This window comes from Orussus abietinus, unplaced genomic scaffold (genome assembly GCF_000612105.2).
Source record: "Orussus abietinus isolate OABI.00-Male unplaced genomic scaffold, Oabi_2.0 scaffold561, whole genome shotgun sequence".
In the NCBI taxonomy this organism is placed as follows: domain Eukaryota; kingdom Metazoa; phylum Arthropoda; class Insecta; order Hymenoptera; family Orussidae; genus Orussus; species Orussus abietinus.
In genome coordinates, this window is record NW_019394715.1 from 4359 (window position 1) to 28492 (window position 24134).

Sequence of the window (24134 nt, forward strand, 5' to 3'; positions counted from 1 at the left end):
AAGCTTAATACGGAGCACTTTCTGTGATCAAAGAGAGACCCTCTGAAAAAAGGTCCTTCGAAGCTGTTTTACTACTATAACTTAAGACGATACATTAACCTTACTTTTTGTAGATTTTATACATTCAAGGTTTCTTATTCAAATATTATCATATCGACGATGTCTATAAATTAAGAAAGGTACAAAATGTGGTTCACTGTTAAAAAATATTTAAGTAAACATACTTATATATTTCTTTATGTTGTTAAACTTCGTAATTGTTAAGTACAGATTTCAAAAATCCTCTACAAACAATGTTTTAAATGATGAGAATGGAAATGAAAGCAATACAAAATGTGAACCAGTGTCCTCGGTGTTCAACTATACGTTAAACATATTTTATGCCGATAAGGTTAATTATTACAAAGAAAAAATTTAGTTGGTAGACTTAAATGAAACTATGTACAATGTTCAACTGATTTTTAATTTTATTCTTATAAAAATACAAAATATAAAAATGACATATAAAGTATTATTTCTTGAGCATACAATGTATATTTTTTTTTATACGTGAAACGAAATGAAAAACAACATAATATGTTTTGGTTCAACTCTTTTTATCAAAACATTTGGAAAGAATCGGTCTACGATACTTATGTAACTTACAAAGCAAAATTTCTTTTCCTGTCAAGAAAATTCACCTTTTTCTTGGTATACCATCGCTCTAATTACAGTGCATCGATAAATGCAGTTTTAAAACTCTAATGAGTGTGAATCAAACTTCAATGCATGCAATTTTGCATAAATGCAAGCAAAACGCTTTGATCTGTAGAAAAGCAAATAGCTATTATGGGCGACAGAAAAAATGTTGAGTAAAAATTGTGCTTTGCTGCTAAATAGCATTAAAAAAAAATGCTTCGATTGGTTTAAAGGATACACATTAGTCGTCAATTGGTTGATAATAGAGATCGCCATCATAAATGACGCAGAAAACATTACAAGCCAATCGGTGCACTTTGCTGTATTCAATTTTGCAACAAAAACAAGTGAAAAGGGTCATTTTAGTATTCCTGACTTGTTAACGAAACATGGAATTACTTTTTCATATTGAAGCGAGAAGTCCTTATGTTACTTCATGGTGATAATATAACCTCAATACTGCAACCTGCATGAAGAATACAAAATAATCAGATATGCTTATTGCCTGTTGACATAATAATAAACAGTGTAGTTTTTGGCATGCAACTTTGAGCCAAGAGAACAAAGTAGTAAAAATATAAAGATATAATTTGAAAAATCTTGAATATCACTTTTAACGAACAGATTCTTTGTAGGGAAGTTTTTTATTAACTTTCTGAGCCAAAGCATTGCAGGCAATGTCTCTCAGATCCAAATATGTATTAAAATTCTTATGGATGATATCATTGAGTATGTCAGGGTATGTTAGTAGTTCTTTATATTTTGGAATTTTCATAACTATATCCAGATTCTCGACAATAAAGTCAATGGCCTGAGATTTCAACTCTTCTAAACTATGCCGACTGGCAAGGATGACGGTGTCCACCGAGTTTTCTACCGTCAAACCTTTCAACAAAGCATTTGAGCAGGTAGTCTTCAGCGTTTCAATGTCGTACTTGTCGGCTAGATATATTAATTCCAAAGCCCTGTCCATTATATCTTTGCTAGGCCCGAGGTACAAAAACTTGAGCATTAGCTCCACCAATGTAGGATCCTCCACGTCTGTTATATCAACCATATCTTTCTTTGCTTCTTCCATGTCACTCTCAAACATCTTCCGAAACACAATACTGTGTGTAGCGAGTATAGCCTTATGCGCAGGAAATTGCTTGTTCGAGACCTTTAATACAACGTCACTGAACTGTCCACTCGTCCACAAGTACATGAAAGGACTTTTATCGACCTTTAAATCATCCCAATCGGACCTTCTTTCTTTGCAATCAGAAATTATGTTTGTTAACAGGCAAAATTCACATTTGACCGTAATGGCATCGGAGTTACTATCGACCGTAAAAGGTAATAGTTGAACCTTGGTGATATTCCAAGAAAAACTGGAGATGCACATCCAAGCTTGTGAATCGACGCTTCTGGTCCAAGCAATTTTGCCATCCTGGCTGCGATACGAAAAAGTCATTCTATAAAATACACGTGGCAGTGCACTGTCGCATTTCTTAGTAGGAGAGTGACTGTCTTCTCCGTGCTTATGAACTGAGCAAACCGACTTGGACTCTTCAAGCGGTACTACATAAACCGACAACATCTCTTTGGAAGCGTCATAAAGTAGTTGGAAGTACCATTGAAAAGAGGAGTCCTCATCGGGGAACGAGGCTGATGTGACCTCACCTACAGTGTGCAATACTAAACTGAAGTCATCAATAGTGCAGACATGGGAATACAACTTTTTCTCGCATTTTACGCTGCCCACCGAGTCACTGTCGAGTCGGAAAGTGTCCATCTCTACTCCAGCATCTCATATATTTGAAATTGTGTTCGAAATTAGTAATAATATCGAAATTAACTCTACTGCATACGGATTAAATAATCACAACTTACCGGCTAATTCGAATGCAAACTCTTCGACACAATTTTGTTTAGCGACTTTAGCGGCTTTATAAAAGAAAAGGTTAAAAGGCTGCCAGATAAAGAGGGTATTGAATAATGCAGATAAGTTAACCGTTAAATTCCCCAATTAGAAACAATAAACACCGGTATCTATGAGTACACTGGACTCCATCGATGGCTTGCACCTGGTCCGCACTGCCCTCTCCGGCCGCGCAGCGTACTAGCGGCGGGAGCAGCGCGGAATTCGAATCGCTCGAGGGGCAAAATGGATTTCCTAAAGAAAATAAATATTTATAAACAAAAACAATTAATGAAAATTATTTTAGTATTACTGTGGAGCGTCCCTGACCCACCTAACGTAGTTTTTGTTAAATAATAACTTACAGAATTTCATAAAAAATATAATAGAACATGTTCTATTAAATGTTAACAAGTTTCTTAGTGATTCAATTNCAGCTAATAAGTTACCTAACCTTATTAACTGCAAAATTTACAGTAATATTAGATCACTTTTTCTTAAATAACAGTTTCTGAATTTCATTCAATTTAAATATATGGCGGGAAATTTGCTAGTTCATACTTCCGGTACTATTGATCCAGAGGTCGCTGCAAACACTAGTCTCGAAGAATAACATGCGAGTGTCAGCTCCCTGCTGGGCTTCTATCAGCTTCTATGGGACTTCTGAATTCTTTGTCAGTAGAGACCAGTAGAGACGAAGCAAGACGAAGTGACGAAAGAAACTAAAGATCAGTCAGAGAAAAGAGAAGACTGCAATCAAGAAACAAAACAAGAATTATAACAATTAAAGAAGCAAAGCGGAGGAATCGTGGTACTGGGCCGAAATCCAATATACGAAAGAAGAAGAAAAAGAAGAACGCAACAAACCTATGAACTCTATGAGCTTTTTGTTTACAGAGCAACTAGAGTTACATAACCTTAAAATGGTTACGAAATGCATTGTTTGCAATACTATTCATAATAAAAATTATAGCGCATCTTTTCATTCGTAAGCAAAGGTTTATTTAATATAATGTAGTGTAAGAATGTTTTGTCTAACAATTAAGTTGAGTAATTTGAATTATAGCTGCCAATGAGTATTATTAGTATAGACAATGTGTATATTCTGTAGAATACACATGAATACGTATGTACAGAATAATTGAGCAGTATCAATGTTTCAGATTTCCGCAAGATAAAATAAGAAGAGAATTGTGGAAGGCTGCTTGTAACATCGAAGGTTCGACTGAATCAATGAAGATCTGTTCAAGACACTTTACCTTAGATAGCTTTTATGAAACAGGACGTGGAACTAGGGTTTTAAATTCATTAGCAATTCCCACTTTATTTTTATCCGAAGGGGAACAATATTTTGACAGGTATGTTTTTCACATTTGAATTTGATCCATGATCTTAGTTGAGAACTGAATTTGAGCAAAGAGTATAAGGTATTTAAGAATGCTTATTACATCAAATAATATTGTAATTCAATTGTTTGTTTAGATTACGAGCTGAATCATTACAATCAATGATTTCATCTGAATCCAGTGATAGTAGCGAAATTGAAATTAAAAAGTCATCATCTATTGAGGAACTCAGAGACCATAATACACTGGAGACTAGTGAAGTTCGTCATACGGAAGTAATGGATACCAAAGATATAGATCCTTCAGCCTATTTTGAAGAAGACAGTATTACCGAAGAGAAAGTATTTACACCCATGTATTACCCAGAAGTTTCATCTGAAGATCATTTGGAACCTACTTCGTTTCAGTAATAACAAATTTTCAACTGTAAAAATACAAGTTTTCAAGTTTCAAATGAATAATTAATTATAAAATGTATTATGCTTTTCTTTAGAAACGCTGACGTAACTACATCTGTGTTGACACAAACTGGTACTCCAAAACGAGATGACAACATTTGGCATCCTGCAAGAGTCAGTGATTGCAAACTAGAGCATTTTTCAACTCCCCGAAGGGCACATCAATGTTTCCAGCTAGCTGTGAGTAAATTGCGTGAATATGAATGGAAGTTGGCATCTTCCCAAAAGCAGGTAAAAAGACTACAAACGAAGGTCCATACATTGCAACATCTTTTAGCTAAATTACAGAAAAAAAAGTAAATATCTGAAAATTATGTACGCTTGTTATTGATATGTATTTAATAATTATTCATTAAGTAATGATAGACAGTTTTGTACGTATTTATAAATTATTTAAAATTTTGATGATTAAGACGTATGAAAATATTAAATAAACAGAAGAAGGTAGGTTGAGTAGAAAGTAAAAAATGAAAATCATATTTGTCACCAGGGTACTACAGGGTTCTGAAGAAATAATACAGATGTCATTGGTTAATGAGTAACGCGCAAGCGCAAAATTAGTTCTTCACTTCCGTCTACTAGGTCAGATGGCGCTGCAAACACCATTTAATTTCTCCGATTAGAGCGTTACCCCACTGAAGCCCAGATCCTATGTTAGCGCTTGATGCTCTAAAAGATGGCTAAGAAACCAGAAGTGGGGGTAAAAGAGATCGCACGTGTTATCCAACTTTATCTCACGTACGGGAAGAAGAGAGACGCATATAGAAAGGCGAGTATTGGGTGTAAGAGAAAGAAAGAATGCAATCACTATATATCGCCATAAGATTAAGAGAGATGGANCGTGAGACTCTGCAAACCGCTGGAGTGGTGAGCGCCCTTAACGTACCATGTCCCTACACTCAGCATCATCGACAACAATTGCTGTACCCGCCTACCTGGCGTCGAGAAAATCGAAACCACTAATACTAACGTAGACCTATCTGACTTAAGATACGCCTCTAAGAAGCTCGACGAATTCGACGAAATTATTACCAACAGGATGAAGGAACCCTTCTTGATCACCCACACCATGTGATCGTCACGAGACACAGTCACATATAACTCCAGACGAGAAGCTGTTGCCATTACTTCCGATGACTCCGATGGATCTGGAACGTCCGAACTACCCCCACCTGCAAAGCGAACAGTCGGATACCACCGAAGGTGTACAACACCCTTATAGATTTGTACTAACCTCTTGTGTGAAATCAGATTGACTGGGAAGTATTCCTAAGTGTTACGTTTTAATTTGATTATTTGTGTAGATTTAGAATGTACTACTTAGTCCTTACTTCGTGTTTCTTACCATAGACGATTATAGTTGTCACTCGAATATTGTATTACAGGTCATAGCATAGACAGTCCTCGCTATCATAATTGTTTTGGACTTAAGCACCTTAACATTGAAATTACCGTTTTCAATCTAAACGGGGGAGGTGTTCGATGACGACAATTTGTGAGTCACTCGGACCCAAACTTTCCCTTCCTAAAAACCACGAGCCCCTTTTCTGCAAAAACTATCGGGTAAGTCCCTGGACCTTCAGAACCTTGCAATGACCCTTACTATGACACTTACTCAACGTTTTTGCTGCCATTCATCTTCATTTACGGCCGAGATTTCCACTTTTACAATCTTGTTTTCCGAAATAGTTTCCCACTGCTCTAGATCCTTAGAAATTCTCATCTTCGTAGTTTCATCAATTTTTCTGTAATACTATTGGCCATGCCCATCTTTAGTTACCACCCTAACGGCGGACTCAGGGTATATTTAAGACGCTGCGAGCTACAGACCGACACGCTTCGACACTCTCACTTCTGCGAAATTCATCGTCTCTCCGACCATCCGAACACTGATCTGTAAACTCGGAGGAATAAAAGTGTCTAACGCCTGGAATCCAACATGTATTTAAAATGCAAGTAAACAATTTAATTTCATTAGTTTTTGACAATGTGGCTATTTCGAGTTACGCGTGTTGTTTAACCTTTTCCAGTGTTGATTCAGGTGATAGAACAAGTATCTTTTTGATCGATTCTTTTCTAATATTCTCCTTTCTCTGGAAGTATTTAATTTCAAATGGAAATAGATTCAAAATCTATTTAAAATTGGAAATCCATAATGGTTTATTGTTCTTAGTTCAAATACGAAGTGGAAATGGGGTTTTACGTTTTGGATACCTATTTCGAATGAATTCAATTCCTAAGAGTTACTCCGATTTGCGTTTATAAACAACTCGGATAAAAAAACTCTTTCTTATGTTTACGGGTGCTCATTTACATGCTTATTTAATGATTTACAGGTGTCCATTTATTCGAGGAATACGAAGAATGGTGTAGAACGTAAATATATAAGAGGCATGAAATCACGATTTCGTTTCTATGTCCGATAGTTGATGCTTCGTAAATTTTCCGACGGTGTTTCACTGTATATATATTTAGAAACTATTTCTTTTAAGCTAAGATAATATTCTAACTTCGGTTCAGTGAATGGAACAATTGAATCACTAAGAAACTTGTTAACATTTAATAGAACATGTTCTATTATATTCTTTATAAAATTCTGTAAATTATTATTTTACAAAAACTACGTTAGGTGGGTCAGGGACGCTCCACAGTAATACTAAAATAATTTTCATTAATTGTTTTTGTTTATAAATATTTATTTTCTTTAGGAAATCCATTCTGCCCCTCGAGCGATTCGAATTCCGCGCTGCTCCCGCCGCTGGTACGCTGCGCGGCCGGAGAGGGCACTGCGGACCAGGAGGCAACCATCGACGGGAGTTCAGTGTAACGCTCTTCTGTCAAGACACCAGGTGACACGGCGGGCAAATTCAAACGCGCTCTCGCGCTCCTCGATACGCAATATCTCCTGTTCTACAGGGATCAAGTGCGAAACCATGCGCGTAATCGTCGATGGCAATAGTTGCAGCGGAAATAATGAGATGACCATTTTAATTCATAAATACATGCAGGGGTTAACGAATCGGTTATCTTATCAATTAAATAATTAATTTAATGGCGTATTCACGTTTTTTACAAGTATTTTTGTATTCATGAAGAACCATTTGTCGCATAAAGTGGAAGAATTGAATGATTCCAAATTAAGAGCGGCGGGCATTATTCGGGATATTATTTCAAACGTCTTGATACGGAATCTCATTGCGCCGTATTTCAGAGCAATTCGGCTACTTGAAAAGATTTAACAATTAATAACGCGGTACTCCTTTGATATTTAGTTCGTGGAATTACGCTGACGATTCACAAGGACCCGATTTTCTAACCGAGGTCCTCGGTTAAAGGCATAATCGCGAAGGAGGAGCGCCGGAAACCCATCCGAAGTCCGGCCCGGCCGAACGCCGGCGATTCATGGGTCCGCGGGGCGGGGAGGCGTGACGCACACTGTCTGTCCTTCATTTTCCGTTCTCGAGAGCGTGCGTCCGAGAGAGATGGCCGTTTTGATTCGCCATCCCATTCCCCGGTTTGAGACAGACATATGAATCGCCGGTATCCCGAAGTGACAGGAATGGCTTACCGGTGGGGGAGAGGGGATCCTGCCTCTCTGCCCCGACACGCTCGCGTCCACGTGGTTCATGGCTCGCCGATGTCTTGCCCGCGCTCGTTCTTCAGCCTAGATTGTCACTCTTCGAGCCTTCCCGCCGCATGATTGCACCAATCAGGACGAAGAGCGAGGGTTCTCAATCGTCCTCCTTCATTCTCCGTTATGATACGTGTTATAGGAATGAATAATTTCGTGCTATGCTCGAATGTTAGTCCGTCCGGGCGGAGTAATAAATAATGCGGCGAAATTTTCAAAGAAATATATTGTGTGCGCGTGTATGTAGTTATACGCATGGGAAATCTTCTTTCGGATACATGAAATAACGAAACGTATTACATTTATTTATTTATTTTTTATTTTCGTTTATCCAATTGCGCGAGAATATAATAGATATGTATAGAACGTATGCGCGTTGTATCCCACGTCCGCAAATTGAGATAATGCAAGTTTTACTATTTCAACTGATGGAATAAAGATTAATTAACGGAATTTGTTATATTACGAGTACTGTTTAAACTTTAATGCAAAGGGTTTGCCAGCTGATTCACTAATAAATTGATAAACCTTTGTCAATTCGAACTTGAACGTATAATTTTTACGTTCCGGTAGGCGGTTACGGAATGAAATTTATAAAATATATGAAATTCGTTACAGAATCAACTTTTATTACGTTTCCTATAATTTATTTTATTTACAAACATCAAATTTCTTATAAACATTCACTATAGCCTTCTCTCCGATTTAAACTTGCCGCTGCTGCATTTCGTGGTACCCGACCCCACCACCTGGCGGCGCCATATACAGGAGGAAGGCATTCTTGTCCGCCAGTGTACATTCTACTTACCAAATTACATATATCTATATATGTACTGCAACGCGTTTTCTTGTACCCGGGGCGCGCTGGCAAACGGGGGGAAGGATCGGGGTCCGCAGGTGGATCGCCTCTCCGCGAGATCGGCCGGAGGGAATTTGCCCGACACCCGCAGGGCCGTTTTTTATTTGTATCAGGGCGCCAGGCGCGAGAAGCGCGCCGCGGCCCGCGGATTCCCGGCAAGGGCATGGCCGACGTCGCGAGGCGAAAAACGGCCCCGATCACCGGCTACTCAGCCCCGTGGAAGTCCTTCCGACTTTCCACGGCACGGTAGAGGCGGGGGGGTCGAGGTCCCTATAACGTGAAGGGTACTGGGAGGACAGACCGTAAAAAGAAAGAACACGATAACCAAATATTTAGTGAGACGGCACGGTAGTTCTTTATTCGCGATCATAATTTGGAAACATCCGATACGGTACGCAAGACATCAAACTTCTGGATCCCGCCGGCACGCTACTTTAAGACGGGAACCTCATGGTTCCACGGGACGGGCGGCCACGCCAGCCCTCCAGGGCACAACGCCCGCTCGGACTCCGCTCGGTCCACGGCCCGCCAATTCCGGCTCCGGGAGCGACGAGTCCTACTCAAAAGCTCGGTCCGCGGCCCGCCAATTCCGGCTCCGGGAGCGAGGATTCATAATCAAAAGCCGCGGGATCACACTCACGGGACATACATATTTCGCACGAGAATTCCCCGCGACGAATCACCGATTTACGAATTACGAGACCTCCGGCGCACGCGGCCGAAAAGTGCCGGACGATGGGTCGCGTGTCGAGGAGGATACAAATCACACAATTTTGAGCGGAAACGAATTTTGACTAAACCCCATCGTGGGTTTGCTCACCAAGTCAGTGGCAATCCAACCACGGGACGAGAGCAGGGCGTCGGCGGCCACGGGAGAAGAGCGGTTATCGGTAGTACCGGCGACACTCGGAGTATCCTGGACAATGAGCTCCACGGCTCGCCAGGACCTCCGAATTTCGGAATATAAATATTAATTCTGAAATTAATCAACAGGAAGTTATAAGAGAATATTTTTTACATCTTTCTATAAAGCAGGAGATTATTTAATATTACTGATCATATTGAAGGCGCATTCCTTTTCCCTCTGGACCACGTCACCCCATGCAGCTCTTGAGAAGATATAAACAACGCGAGGGCGAGGATGACCCAGCCCTTGAGAGGCGACGGAGGACGAGAGCTCGAAGGGACGAGGAATCAGCACATTCGGAAAACGGAGCTCTTGGAGACTCGTCGCATCCAACGCCGATCTCTTCGTTGAACTACCGCATACTTTGTTATAATAAGCTTTGAATATTACCGATATTAACACTCGAGGGACTCTACGTTAAAAATACTCCTACAAATCAGAAGTGGGATACACGCACGACCACACGCGAGAGGAAGAAAAGAAAAGAGAGAGACTGAAATTTTGGATCGCGTGGTGACAACAGTTGGTGTAGTGACTTGTGACCTATCCTGCCCGCTCCGAAACATGGAAAGTGCCCGTGTGGACGAGGACATTTACCGGGAGGAGAACGCCTACAGGGAGGAAGACAGGCCACGGAAGTGACACCGATCCGCATCCAGCAGCCGGTTGAGCGGTAGCTCAGACATCGCGATGCTGGCCGAAGCCATTTCAGGTATCGTAGCCGCAGGCTCGAAGCGGTCGAATCATTATCTAAACGAAAAGTTTTTGCCGGAATTTGACCCGAGTAAATTAGTGGTTACCGAATGGTTAGAAAGGGTGGAAACGGGCGCGATCCTTTACGATTGGGACGAAAGGGCGAAGCTCTATCTAGCCGTCTGCAAATTGCGGGGTAACGCAAGGGGGTGATACGATCAGGTGATCGCGGGGTCGCAGCTTTTTTGGACGGCATTCGCGGCCGCATTAACCAGGCAGTTTCCGGGAGACATAGATTTTGGGACGCTTCTCGCAGAAGCTGTAGAATACAAGAGCACGCCCGGTCAGGACCTTCAAACGTAATGCTTCACGAAGGTGGGAAAACTAACCAAATTACGACTTGACTTAACGGAAAATAAACTTGTTTCGTATGTAGCGCATGGAATCCATGATGAGGGCATTCGTACTACCGTCATAGCGGCGCGCCATAAAACTATTGCGGACCTGAATTGATGCCTCAGTGTTTTCACCGCGCAAAATTCGGTAGGTAAGGGTGCAAAGCGCGTAGTCACGCAAGACGCGAAGATCGAGAGAGTTAGAGATTCGCGCGGAAAAGTGGCGACGTGTCATGGATGCGGTAAGCCTGGACATTTTAAGGCAAACTGTCCGGAAGTTAAGGAGCGCGAAGCCGTAGTTAAGGAACGAGAAACCCAAGGGAACGCGAACGGCCCACCGACCTGCGGATTTTGCCATAAGAAAGGGCATACCGAAGAGCGTTGTTTCCAAAAACGAAACGAGAAAGAACGCGATAGGGCTATTTGACTAGTCACCCAGCACCCTGCAGTCCCACCGTCGGAGAAAGTAGAAGTCCGAAAACCGATTAAGACCTGTATCGTAAACGGGGTGCAAGCCGAATGCATCGTCGATCTGGGGAGTGATTGCTCGATTGTTAGAGAGGGCAGAGCGAGAACCTTAAAGCTTGATCTAACAGCGGCACGCGAAACCCTTTCGGGTTTTAATTACGCGACGGTCAGGCCTATTGCCCGCGCCAGGGCAGGACTGACGATCGACGGTATTGACTTCGACAACGAATTCTACGTAGTTCGCGACGAGCAACTTACGCGGGACATTCTAGTAGGTCGCGATATTCTGACTTACCCAGGGGTGAAAGCTATCGCGGAGGCATCAGGGTTAATGTTAATCGTCCAACCAGAGCCACTGAATGTCCATTTAGTCGAATCGAAGTCCGTCAGGACAATCGCGGCAAGGGACGTGTACTGTCCGGGGCTAGATTCGGGGAGCGAGCGTTGACTGATCGAGCTTCTTAATAAATATGGAATATGCGTATCAATGAAAATCGATGAAATCGGGAAAACGAACGTTACGGAGATTAAAATCGACCTCCTTAGCGATGAGCCGGTTTACCATCGACCGTATAGAATGTCGCTGTCCGAACGCGAAACGGTCAAAAGACTTGTTTCGGAATTAGGGGCCAATGACATTGTTCGGGAGAGCCGCTCGCCATACGCGAGCCCGGTGTTGCTGGTCCGAAAGAAAAATGGTGAGGCGCGCATGTGCGTGGATTACCGGGCCCTTAACAAAATTACTAAGCGCGATAAATATCCTCTCCCATTAATTGATGATCAAATAGACCGCCTGGGTGGCAAATCTAATTTCACCTCCCTCGATTTCACGTCGGGATTCTATCAAATTCCGATGCATTCCAGTTCCGTCGAAGCGACCGCATTTATCACCCCCGACGGCCAGTACGAATTCCTACGCATGCCGTTTGGGTTAGCTAACGCGCCGTCCGTTTTCCAAAGGGCCATAAATACTGCCCTAGGGGACTTGAGGTTTACGACTGCGGTCGTTTACATAGACGATATTTTGATTCCGTCTAACGATCTCGAGGAGGGATTTAGAAATTTAGAAATAATTCTTCAGGTCCTCAAGAGGCACGGTTTCACCCTCAATCTCGCTAAATGTAGTTTTTTCCAAAGGAAGACTGATTGTTTAGGTCGAGAAATGTCGGCCGACGGGGTGCGCCCGGGGACAAACGAAGTTGACGCCATAAAAAGGGCACCGTACCCGACCCGCGTCAAGGAGGTGCGACAATTCCTAGGCCTGGCAGGGTACTTTAGAAAGTTCGTCCCAAATTTTGCTCGAAAAGTGGCTCCACTGACAAATTTATTACGTAAAGACACTCGTTGGATATGGGGACCAGAGCATCGCGCGGCGGTCGATGAAATCAAACAGACGCTCTGTGACAGGCCGGTCTTAGCTATTTACGACCCGGCACTTGAAACGGAGGTTCACACGGACGCGAGCGCGATCGGACTAGGGGCTATCCTAATTCAGAAAAGGGGCAAGGAAAAACAGGTCATCTCTTATTATAGTCGGAAAACGACGGTAGACGAACAGAAATATCACTCGTTTGATTTAGAAACACTTGCAGTAGTAACCGCATTAAAAGTCTTTCGAGTTTATCTCTTGGGGATTAAATTCGCCGTAGTTACCGATTGCAGTGCGGTAAGAGCGACTGCCGAAAAGAAAGACATTCATCCTAGAGTAGCGCGATGGTGGGCGTACATGCAAGATTACGAATTTGACGTCGTGTACCGTCCAGGCGCGCAATCGACTCACGTGGACTACCTTAGCCGAAATCCCGTAGATTGCTTGCTTATAGATATTACCGAGGGAGAATGGATAAAGACCGTACAGGAACAAGATCCGCGTATCATGGTGATACGACGGATCTTGGAAGCCGGAGGAATTCAACCCGATACGAAGCAATATTTTGAAAATTATGACCTTAAGGGCGGAGTAGTTTTTCGAAAAACCGAATCAGGAAACAAGTGGGTGGTTCCACGGATGGCACGTTTTAACGTCGTTAAGATGTGCCACGATGATCAGGGCCACTTCGCACTTGAAAGGACTTTAGAAAAGGTTAGGGAAAATTACTGGTTCTCCGAAATGCGTCGGTTCGTCTCCAAGTATGTTCGAGCTTGCCTGAATTGTTTGTACTATAAGTCAACCTCGGGACGAAAGCCAGGACTCTTGCACCCCATTGAGAAGGTCTCCGTCCCGTTCCATACCCTGCATTTAGACCACGTGGGGTCATTTGTTCGGAGCAAACGGAAGAACACGCAAATCTTAGTCATTGTGAACGGGTTTACAAAATTTTGGGTTCTCGAGCCTGTCCGAGATACAAAGACGAAATGGGTGATCAAAGCACTTGATCAATTGTTCGCCATATTTGGAGTTCCATCCCGAATCATAAGTGATCGAGGAACTGCCTTCACGTCCCATCGCTTCGCAGCATTCGTGCGAAAGCTCAGGACAAAACATATTCTAAACGCCGTGGTAACACCCAGGGCAAATGGACAATGTGAGCGAGTAAATCGGACTCTTTTGAATTCGCTCGCCGCTACTAGTGCAGGGTCGCCGGAGGACAAATGGGACCAGTATGTCAAGCAGGTCCAAAGTGCGATTAATAACGCTACTAATCGTACGACTCAAAAGAGTCCGGTACAATTACTGTATGGGTTCAAGCCTCGTAGTGCAGCGGATTCGGCGCTGATCGCCGGAATTCAGGCGTCCCTGGACCAGGTGGACCTCCGAGAGCTTCGCAAGGAAGCTAAACGAGCCACGGATGCCGAGCAGGTTCGGCAGAAGGCGCAGTTCGACGCCAAGAGATGTAAGGCGCCGCGCTACGACGTAGGAAACGTAGTAATGGTGGCTGCCAACCCAGCGGCGACGGGACAGAGTCGGAAGTTGGTGGCCAAGGCTAAGGGGCCATTTAAGGTCACGGCTGTACTTCCCAACGACCGGTACGAGGTCGAAGACCTGCGGCAACTGCGAAAAGCCAAGGGGCAGAAGAGTGTCGTTGCGGTCGACAGTTTACGTCGATGGATCACATTTGACGCTCTTGAGTAGAGCAAGGTAAGATTCTTGTCACCCGAGCCTAATCTTTCTCCTCTATAGGTTGAGGAAGGAAAACACGGTCGGGGTCGGAGTCGAGGTCGACCGAGGTGGAGCCAAGGTTCGACCGTAATGGACCGTACGAGACCGATGAGTGCGCTGGAGTAAAATTCCGAAGGACCATCGGTAATTGAACTACCACGTGGCCGGATGCAGCGCTGCTGGAGGTCTCGAGGCGGCAAGAATGACACGAGCGACGTCACAGGCTGGGGTCGTCGTTGGCCGAGTCATGGGGTCTCTAGCTCGGGTCTGGAGGCGCAGACCGGGTGGTACGGGACCCATGGCGTAGGCCGGTGCCTTGAGAAAACCGTTGTTGGTCAAGTCACGAGGTGCTCTAGCTCGGTGCCGGTGGCGCGAACCGGGTGGTACGAGGCCTGTGGCGGAGACTGGTGCCATGTGAGAACGGTTCGGTCAAGTCTACGAGGCGCTCTAGCTTGGTCCTTGTGGCGTGGGCCAAGTGTCAAGGGGCCTCGCGGCGTAGACCGGAGCCACGGGAAGGCCGCGAGTCGGTGGGACTCGAGCGTGGTCCGATGGCAAGGAGGTACGGGTTAGAGACCACCGGCAAGGCCGACGCCAAACTGCCGTGGAGTTGGGTCGCTTCTAGCCGAGAGAGCCTCCGGTCAGGTGCTCGTGCTGCAGGTGGCGTCCAGCAAGGCTGTTGACCGGGGTCCGGGCCAGCTGGGCAAGACTTGAGGATGGCTGAAATTGCGGACATGTTCCGGGTTGTGAACACTACCGTTCCAGGTTCCGAGGATCTCACGTCAATGCTAATACCAGCGAATTTTATATAGTTCCAGGTGGACATGAGAGGTGGAGATAAAGTGTGCCGAGGACGACACACGGGTCAGGGAGGCCGAATGAAGGCGCATTCCTTTTCCCTCTGGACCACGTCACCCCATGCAGCTCTTGAGAAGATATAAACAACGCGAGGGCAAGGATGACCCAGCCCTTGAGAGGCGACGGAAGATGAGAGCTCGAAGGGACGAGGAATCAGCACATTCGAAAAACGGAGCTCTTGGAGACTCGTCGCATCCAACGCCGATCTCTTCGTTGAACTACCGCATACTTTGTTGTAATAAGCTTTGAATATTACCCATATTAACACTCGAGGGACTCTACGTTAAAAATACTCCTACAATATTTATTACAGTAGTGGTATTCGTGAAAAAAGTGCTTTATACAAAATGCTTTTTTGCACCAAGAACATCGTATCATTGCTGCTGCACCACAAACATTACATTTCATAACTGAACATCTTTCAAAGGCAAAATTAACCGGGTTCGGGAAGTTTTCTAATCTTTCATCGATATAACCACTTTTATACCATGCATATTGAAACAGGCTTTTATGTCTAGGAGAAGACAACTGATTATGCACGAGTGATTGCAATTTTATGATATTATTCCGTAAATGAAGGTTAACGTCATAATTATGTAAAAGGACAATATCAGAAAAACGCCTCACAACATTTTTCCATACTCGAAAACCATAGACATCTAAAAGTTGGATTCGACCAGTAGTTCCCTTTGGTATAATCACTGCCACAATGTTTTTGTCGGCAGGTTTCGTTTTTTCAATTGTATCGCTGCAGTGTCCGCTCCAGGAGTCAAGCAGAAGAACGCTTTGTTGACTAATGTTAGGGTAGAGGACATCCTTCAACCACGTTTTAAAATGCTCTAAAATTTTTTTAATCGCATTAATTATTACTAGTATACAAGTTAATAAATTAAAGGAATAAGTTTAAGGCGTCTTTACCTGAAGTTAGCTTGCCAGACTTCGAAGCCAAAGGAAAAATATTTTGTGGACGAAACAATGTTTTTTCCACGACCTGTCCGAATTGGCTACTTGCTTCTTTCAACACTACCAACAGCGGTGATAGTAAACGTCCATCACACGAAATTATTGGTTGGATTGTGTAGCTATGCGTTGTCGACGAAATTGATTGGACAACACCTTCCACTTTGTTTTTTTCTTCATATGATAATGTCCGTCCCGAATGAATTTCTAGCTGAAATCCACTTTGGTCGGAATTATACACATTTTCGACCCCGTACTGCGCTATCAGTGGTCTTACAGTGTCTAGAAATTCACTAGTTACTTTTTGTAAATTGGCGCCGTCTTCTAATGTCTTCCTTGTAATAAATTTCGTTATTTTTCGTGACACAATACGATGAGCTTTTTTAAAATTATATAACCATTTTGACGATGCTTTAAACCTCATGTCGTTGTTTGTCTGTTGTCCCCATGCTTCTAGAGCCCATTTTTGGATATCTGCGTCATGTACTATAAAACCAGCGTCAGTAGCGTTTCGGAATTTGTTCAGCGTGGATGTAGAGACATACAGTAATTTTTCTTTTCGACATCCTCTATCATCCACTTGGTTGGCCCACCTTCTTAATTCACGAGCATCAGAAAGTTTCCTAAATCGTTGTTGGACAGTGGCAAATTTGAGATTGCCGGACTTTCCACTTCTCCAGAATTCTACTACTCTCTTTTTATAGTCGAAGTTAACCGCTGTGTCTTGGCAAAGCGATGAAGACGTTGTGGCACCGTTTCGTCAGTCCACTCTTCTTCATCTTCAACATACTCAACCTCCCGAGCTTGAAAAGGTTCTTGAAAATCCAATGTTGAATCATCAGTAATCTCAAACGAATTAAATTGGAATATACTATCCAAAAGAATCGTTTGAATAGATTCTTTTAACAGTATTTCTTGTCGATTAACTTCCGTCTCCATTAAATACATATGATGATACAATGAAACGTAGCTAACAAAAGGTTGATCACGTTTATAGGATTTATAATCATTACGTACAAATATATCGTAGCACGTCGACAAAATAATTTCACAAGGACGAAGTCCTGATCAGAACTGATCAGCATCGAATCCAGTGCAGGCTTTATAAGAACGTACGTCGGCGTAGACGATTCCAAATTTGATTTGATTCAACGTACTATTCCCGTACCTTAGGTATCGAATATCGCAGACTCTATTTTTTCGTAAAAACAGTGTAAATCCAATTTTATCGTTTCACCACGGAGATTGTGCTACTAGTTGGAAACGGGTGATGACTGCATCGTCGAATCCGTTGCGAAACAATTTTAGCCTCTGAAACTATTTTTTAATTTATTTATAAATAATTGCATGTGATGAAAATCAATGACATTTTGAAGAATTACCACGTTGACACGACTTATGTACGATGAATTGGTCACGATATAACCCAATAAAGGTAGTCGGGATATACCCTAATACCACCTACATTCATTGTTTACAACCGATGTGTAAATGTTTATTGGCAAAAAGCAAAAAACACGTATTTCTTAATTTTTTGCGAGCAATCACATCGCGTAAGTGGAACTTAAGTAGGAGTGCTTGTTTAATGGATATTACAAAAAATTGTCACCTGAAGGGTAGTTCACCCCCTTGAGGGGGTGCAACATTGCTAAACAATATTGTGTTGCCACCGTCCTTATACAGAATACGTTTATGCAAAGTTTCGTCGAAATCCCTCCACTGCTCCTACGAAAAATATTTAAAAAACCGATTTTTCGCTAAACTTTGGGGGGTTGTTTCACCCCTTAAATGTGGACCATTGCAGATATAAAAAAACACGTGTCTCTTAGATTTTTGTGTTCTTCAACATATATGAAACTCAATAAGATCGGAAGCGGACACTTGGGAATGTTTCCTTGTCTGTAAGAAAATAATCTGTAAGAGTAGGCAGTTATGCGATAATGTAATCAACTTTTTTTCTAAACTACGCCTAATCGTGTCCGTCACCAACACCTAGCACATTTTAATCCTGGCAGTATTTAACATTTATGGGGCAATTTACGTTATTTGTATAAAAAATACAATGATACGTATATACGCTGTATTTACATGCTCTTAACATAGAGGAAACTACCCCTGAAATAGTAAACTATTCCACTCATGAAGAATGGGTTAAATAACCCCTGAGTCACAAACTGCATACGCTAGTAGCTCATTACATTATCACAGAATTAAAATTGTTGATCAGATTTGGAGAAACTAATTATCATAAACGAATTATGTTTAGAATGCATAACAATGTAAGTTGTTTCACGGAAAATGACACTTACATGACACGCGTTTTTGATTTCTTTGTTTCTACTTTATTCAATTTATATTAATGATAAATGAATTTTTCTTATTCTGATACATGTAGATACTAATATAATATCTAAACATTTGCGAGTGTACGAAATTCATTCCTCCTTTTTCATTTATTTTCAGAATGTACTTTCCATCAGGAATATGTTGATCATACTGTGACGTGGATTTCGGTCCACCCGTCCCATGGATTTCCAAGTTCCATATATCTTTTGGCCGCGCTTCTATGACGCTTGGATCCGACGGTCTTCGATCCGCAAGGAAGCACCGCCGATTCGCGTTAATTAGACTTTTTTTCTGCGCATTTATCGCCGTCTTATCTCTTTGAATGTTTTTCATTTGAGGTATCTGTCCCATAAGAGCTCCCGAGTTGCGTCACTCGGGATGCTCCTTTGTCTTTTTGTCTGGAAAATCATTAAAGCATTTGTCTTGAGATCTCGAATATTGCGTGAATATTCGTTGAATATTCCATTGATTATTCGAGAAGCGTTCTAGCACGTTTTAGTGCGGCGTCGAGTCCGCGACATAGACAGCACCTACCTCCTAAAAGTCGCGAGCACATAGTCGCTCACTGCTCCAGGAGTTGCCATGGAGACAACGGCCAGCGGCTGGAGCAGGGACGACGCATCGGGGAAAGGGGCCACGGCCTTTCCACGGGCGCCCGGAGGGGCACCGGCCGGGGTCGTCTTCGCCACCCTGACGGCTCTGCCCGCGGGGGTGGGCCCTCGGTTAGTCCTGACGGCTAAAAGAGTGCCGCCCACGGGAAGACCAGGACTACCCGGGCAGGAGCCGGACCAAGGGACGAGGCGTTGAAATTTTTCCCTGATCCCGATCGGCACGACGGCGGATGGATGCCGCGTCCTGGGAACGCCCGCTCGCGGCCAAGTCATGACATTAGGGAGCGGGCACAAAGGTCCGGGACACATGTGCCCGTCGCCCGGGACGCCGGACCCCCAGGCGACAATTTTCAGAAATCGGACAACGGCGGAGCGCCTGCGGCCAATCATCACGCGACAATTTGGATTTTAGGGGGGCCCACTCGAAATCCTTAATCCAACCGTACACCAGGAGCTCTAGCGTTCTTCGCGTTCGGACCGCTGGAACTGTCGCATAGGCAAAGAGTACCTTGAGCTACGTAGAGTTTTCTGAGTTTGCTGAAATTTTGCGAGTGCCCGGATCTCAGCCCGAAGATCCACCGCGGAGGAAGAGAAGGCGGCAGTAGAGTCGGTGAGCGGCGACGACGGCCCTCCGATGAAGTAAGTGCCAGTTTTTTGCGATTCGGGGAGACTAATTTTGAGTATTGATGTTATAATTCGGTAGTTTTTCCCTTTAGAGTTCGGCACGACATAATTGCCTGACTTACCCTGGATTTCTCTCTCTCCGGGTTTCTCTGCTTTTCTGAATTTGTTCTAGTTTTGTATGCCACGGGTTAATAAGCGATTCTGGTTCGCACCCGATTTCGTGCCTTACCTAATATTGCCTGGTGGTGTTTTCCTCCTTTGTTATAAAAAACTAGTGGATCATAAGTCTCGCGCCGATGATCATAACGGTTATTGTGTGGGCGGTCAATCCGAGATTCGCGCGGGCGAGCACCCTTTTCGTCCTTTTAGTACGAAATTCCTAGTGGATCTATTTCAGTTTTGAAAATTCAGGAATCCGAAAGAGAGCGAAAATCCCTGCGGCATGTGCTTCGCGTATAAGGCCGACGGCACCCCGAACCCGAGTATTTTGCGTGTTCGAATAGTGCCCATTCTGCGAATTCCCTTCTTTCTAGTAAATTTCGCGTTATGTTCATGTAACCGCGCAAATTTTTCGGTCGCAGAGTCCGCATTAGGAATTTTTGGGTGCGAAGAGAACTGCAAAATTTCGCGAGTTTTGCCTTAGTTCGATGATTTGTGTAGATCTGGATTTCGAGTCCGTACGTCGCGCGTCCGCAGTGTTCCTTGCGGTCGGAGGCGACCACGTGGTCGCCCGAGTCGCGTTCCATTTGCGCGAGGCAAGTCCTCCTTTTCGTATCACGGTATTAATACTTAATTATCTTGCGTCGTTATAATATGTCATATATTAATCCCAATTTATGATTTTCAACTGATAATGGCATCAACTTGGCTAAGAATAATTTTTCCCTGAACATTGTGAGACGAAATGTCTTAATTTCCGATGTCTCTGATTTTTCTTGCGACCTGCTTTGACGTTCCAGTAATATTCGTGCGATCTGTAAAATTTGCCTGTATCTCGTAAAACGAATTGCGTTAATTTTTCTATTTCGGATGTTCCCGATAAATGTTCAAATTTTTTATCTTTGGAGTGTTCCTGTGACTTATCTACACCTTTTTTCCGGTTACACTATGTGAAATTGTGATCTTTACTTGTGATTTACACGATCTGATATGTGCTTTTGCCGGTCGAATATGTAGCGAATCCTTAAAACGAACGAGTAAATCTGTTAATTTTTTCGAGCGAATGTGCCTAGTGATTTTCGATATCTCTGAGCCGAGTCATTTCCTATGATTTCGCGTAAATATTAAAGCAAGCCGCGGGCGATTTCAGTTCGTTGTTCCAATTTCGTGACTCTGACAGCCTATCCCAGTCATCTATTTTGTTATTCCCTTTTTCCTAAATCCTGCACTTTTCTTGACTATTTTCTGTATATTTTTCGTAGTGTAATTTTCTCTAAGGCTCTCTCGCTTCTCGATCGGCTCCACCCTATGTTACACTCTTGAGAATAAGACCCTCTAGTTTTAGAATCCATTTCAATTCATTTGTCTAATTAAACTCTTGTCTCTTTCAATTTGGCATTTGAGTTAATTTATTTTCAGTCGGGTACCTTGCTTAACCCCTGTCCCAATTTTCGGTGGTGAGTTAGTAATGTTCATTTTGGGCATTTCGAGTTAATTTTCGAGATTTCTGCGCGACGCGGCCGTGCCCCGCCCTCTCCGAAGTTGACGCACGCGCTCCGAGCTAGCTGGCCGCGCGGCGCCGATCGCCACGGTGGCGCACCGCCCGAGAGGAATTCCTTTGAGTTAGTGTGTCGAGTTTCAGTACTTTCGAGTTAATTTTGAATATTGGCCTCTGGCGAGGCCTGACGCCCAAGTTGTAGGGATTTCCTGGTGGACTCGAAGGGTGTTCTGGTGAAGTTTTTTGGGGGAATTTTGGCCTGGTTGGAGATAGTCTCTCGGACGGTCGCGACCCGGAGCGGTCGAGCGAAGGTGACGCGGATACGCCGAGGCGCTGCGGGCCTCAGCCAGGTTCGCCTAGATGGCTACCCCAATCTACCGCGTCACAGTGCACATCCGTTTCTTTGATTAATTTAAGGTGATATGAAAGAGTCAGCTTATATATACACAGGGTGTAACAGAACTCGTAATTACAGTTTGTACAACGCTATCCTTGTTGAAAATGGAGTCAAAAAGTCCTACACTATTTTTTTGTACAGTGCACAAATTTCCTGTAATAACTAAGTGAAACGCAACCATTCAATCGAGTTCCCGAATGGAAGGCATAGCGGAAAGGACGCCGGTAAGGCTGCTACGCCGCAAACAGCCGGACGTAGCCCTACCGACGTCCTCTCAGCTATGCCTTGTGCTCGGGAACGCAACTGATAGGCTGTGCTTCACTTAGTTGTTACAGGAAATTTATGGACTGTAGGCAAAAAAAATAGTATATTACTTTTTTACTCCTTTTTAAACAAAGATAGCGCTGTATAAACCGTGACTACAAGTTCTGTTACACCCTGTATATCCGAGAAGTCAAATTTTTCGTGGAAGTTTTCTCCGAATTGGATGTACTGATTCCATTCAAATTTGACCACATGAACATGGAGGCTCTAAGGTAGGTCCTGAAATTCATGAAATTTAATTTTTTATAGAACATTTAATTTTTTTTATATGGACTAGAACCAACATGATGTAGTTCGTGCACGTTTTTTGTTTTACGTTTTTTGAAGGCTTATAATCGAAAATGATGAGTTTCAGGACCTACCTCAAACAATTTAGAATACTATAAAAACGGAACATTGCAGAGTCAGAAGGGAAAACATGGAAAATACTTTCACGAACGATTGCAAGAGAATGCTGTCTTGTTCCATGAGTAATACATATTTTGTAACGTGGCGGATCGTGGAGCTGCATCCACGTTCCAATGCGGTACCCTTTCTGGTCCGAGGAACTCCGAGATACGGGGGAGGCCGAAGGCCCATGGCGAGTCTTTAGCACCGTGCCGAAGGGAGCCCTCCCTTAGGCCGCTGTTTTGGAATCAATGGAACCCTTCCGGATACCAAAAGGGATAACGGAGTCGCCCGAACCGAACGCGACGCGTCCACGCAGTCAGGGCTCGTGGAAACGAAAAGGAGGCCCGGAGCACCAGTGGCATCGTGGGAGCGTTTGATAAAAACCTTTTGGATAAGGACCACTCAGGCCTCGCGAAAAGTACCGGTTCGCGATCGAAGACTAGTGAAGTGCTGCGCATGGGTGGACCTGAGGCCTGCGAGGACAACAGTGAGGTTAACTCCTAGGCGTTCACCAGGCGGAAATGGCTGAGACCAAGCGCCTGAAGGAGGCTGCGCGAAAGAGAGAAATAGCGAGGACCAGAGGATAATAAGTTGCGGTTTTGCGGGGTCCCTTTAGACCGTTGGGGCTTTCGCGTCTTCGTATTCGTGCCGCCTCGTGGAGGTGGGACCTGAGGGTTCCCAAGCGAGGGATTACTGCGCGGGAGAGCGAAGGTTTCGCTCCTGTAATTCGGATTTCCTTGTTTTTCTTAAAGCAAAGGTTATTTTTGTTCGGCGCACTTTCTTTATGTAGTTTGCTCTTTTTCCAGCTTCTCCGCGGTCAGAAGTCACCTTTTCTCTGACCTGGCGGTAGCTAATCGAACGGACGAGCGAAAGTCAGGAAAATACCGAGTCGGGCGGTAAAACCTGGCTGGCGCATATTGGGATCGGGGAATCAAGTTCGCTACCCGATTCGCATTTCGACTAAAAAGGACACAGGTTTGTCGACAGGAGGCCGATCTTGCGGATCGCAGTTGCGAACGTAGAATCGCCCAATTTATAGAGCAACAATTAAGTTGCAGCTAAACGTTAGAGCTGGCGCCGTTGATTCATTAGAGAATACAAAATTATGAATCCACAGGATTTCGACAGTTTCACATCGATCTCTTTACCATTATTCTACTGAAATGACATATGGAACACTTCATTTCGTATAATTCTCAACGTAGAGTGTAACAGACTTCAACATGTGATGTAGTCTTGTAGTTCTTTGCCACTCAAAAACATTTTTAAAGCTAACGACAATAGCATCTTTCTGCATAAAGAGGGTGACTCTTGTTCAGTGGAGGCCAAAGAGGAGCTTCGCTTTCATGATTCAGAAACGCGTAGAGGTAATCATCTGCACCGAGTTTCGCGTCTTCTTTGAAAGAAAGGAGTGAAGGGGAAGATGGAAAGGAGAGTTAATCAGAGGGAGAGTAAGCGAGATCGAAACGGCCACTGGACTGCTGAATCCTGCAAAAAGCTGGAAGAGAGTGGGGGGAGGAGGGAGGGAGAGAAGG

The 24134-nt window shown here is 43.7% G+C and overlaps 3 protein-coding genes across 4 annotated transcripts in view; 1 reads left to right on the forward strand and 2 right to left on the reverse strand.

Annotated features, from left to right (window-relative positions):
- Positions 1–445: 445 nt before the first annotated feature.
- On the reverse strand, positions 446–2705 carry LOC105699004 (speckle-type POZ protein-like A). 2 transcript variants are annotated; one of them, XM_012423686.1, is made up of 2 exons: positions 2551–2705; positions 446–2463 (listed from the first exon to the last, which is right to left on the reverse strand). In XM_012423686.1, the coding sequence occupies exon 2, from the start codon at positions 2450–2452 to the stop codon at positions 1292–1294; it is 1161 nt and encodes a 386-aa protein (XP_012279109.1). In that variant the 5' UTR covers positions 2453–2463; positions 2551–2705; the 3' UTR covers positions 446–1291. The 2 variants fall into 2 exon arrangements, with proteins under 2 accessions (XP_012279109.1, XP_012279108.1); XM_012423685.1 differs by having other exon boundaries at positions 446–2466.
- A 490-nt stretch (positions 2706–3195) lies between these two features.
- LOC105699000 lies at positions 3196–4772 on the forward strand. The gene is made up of 4 exons (XM_012423679.2): positions 3196–3566; positions 3742–3936; positions 4061–4330; positions 4418–4772. Exons 1-4 carry the CDS (start codon positions 3448–3450, stop codon positions 4680–4682), a joined length of 849 nt encoding a protein of 282 aa, XP_012279102.1. The 5' UTR covers positions 3196–3447; the 3' UTR covers positions 4683–4772.
- A 10892-nt stretch (positions 4773–15664) lies between these two features.
- LOC105701415 (telomerase reverse transcriptase) overlaps positions 15665–24134 on the reverse strand; it is a 42713-nt gene continuing 34243 nt past the window's right edge. The window contains exons 11-12 of the mRNA XM_023433116.1: positions 15933–16129; positions 15665–15673 (exon numbers count right to left, since the gene is read on the reverse strand). Of these exons, the coding sequence (XP_023288884.1) occupies positions 15665–15673; positions 15933–16129 (206 nt within the window). The remainder of the gene's footprint in view (positions 15674–15932; positions 16130–24134) is intronic.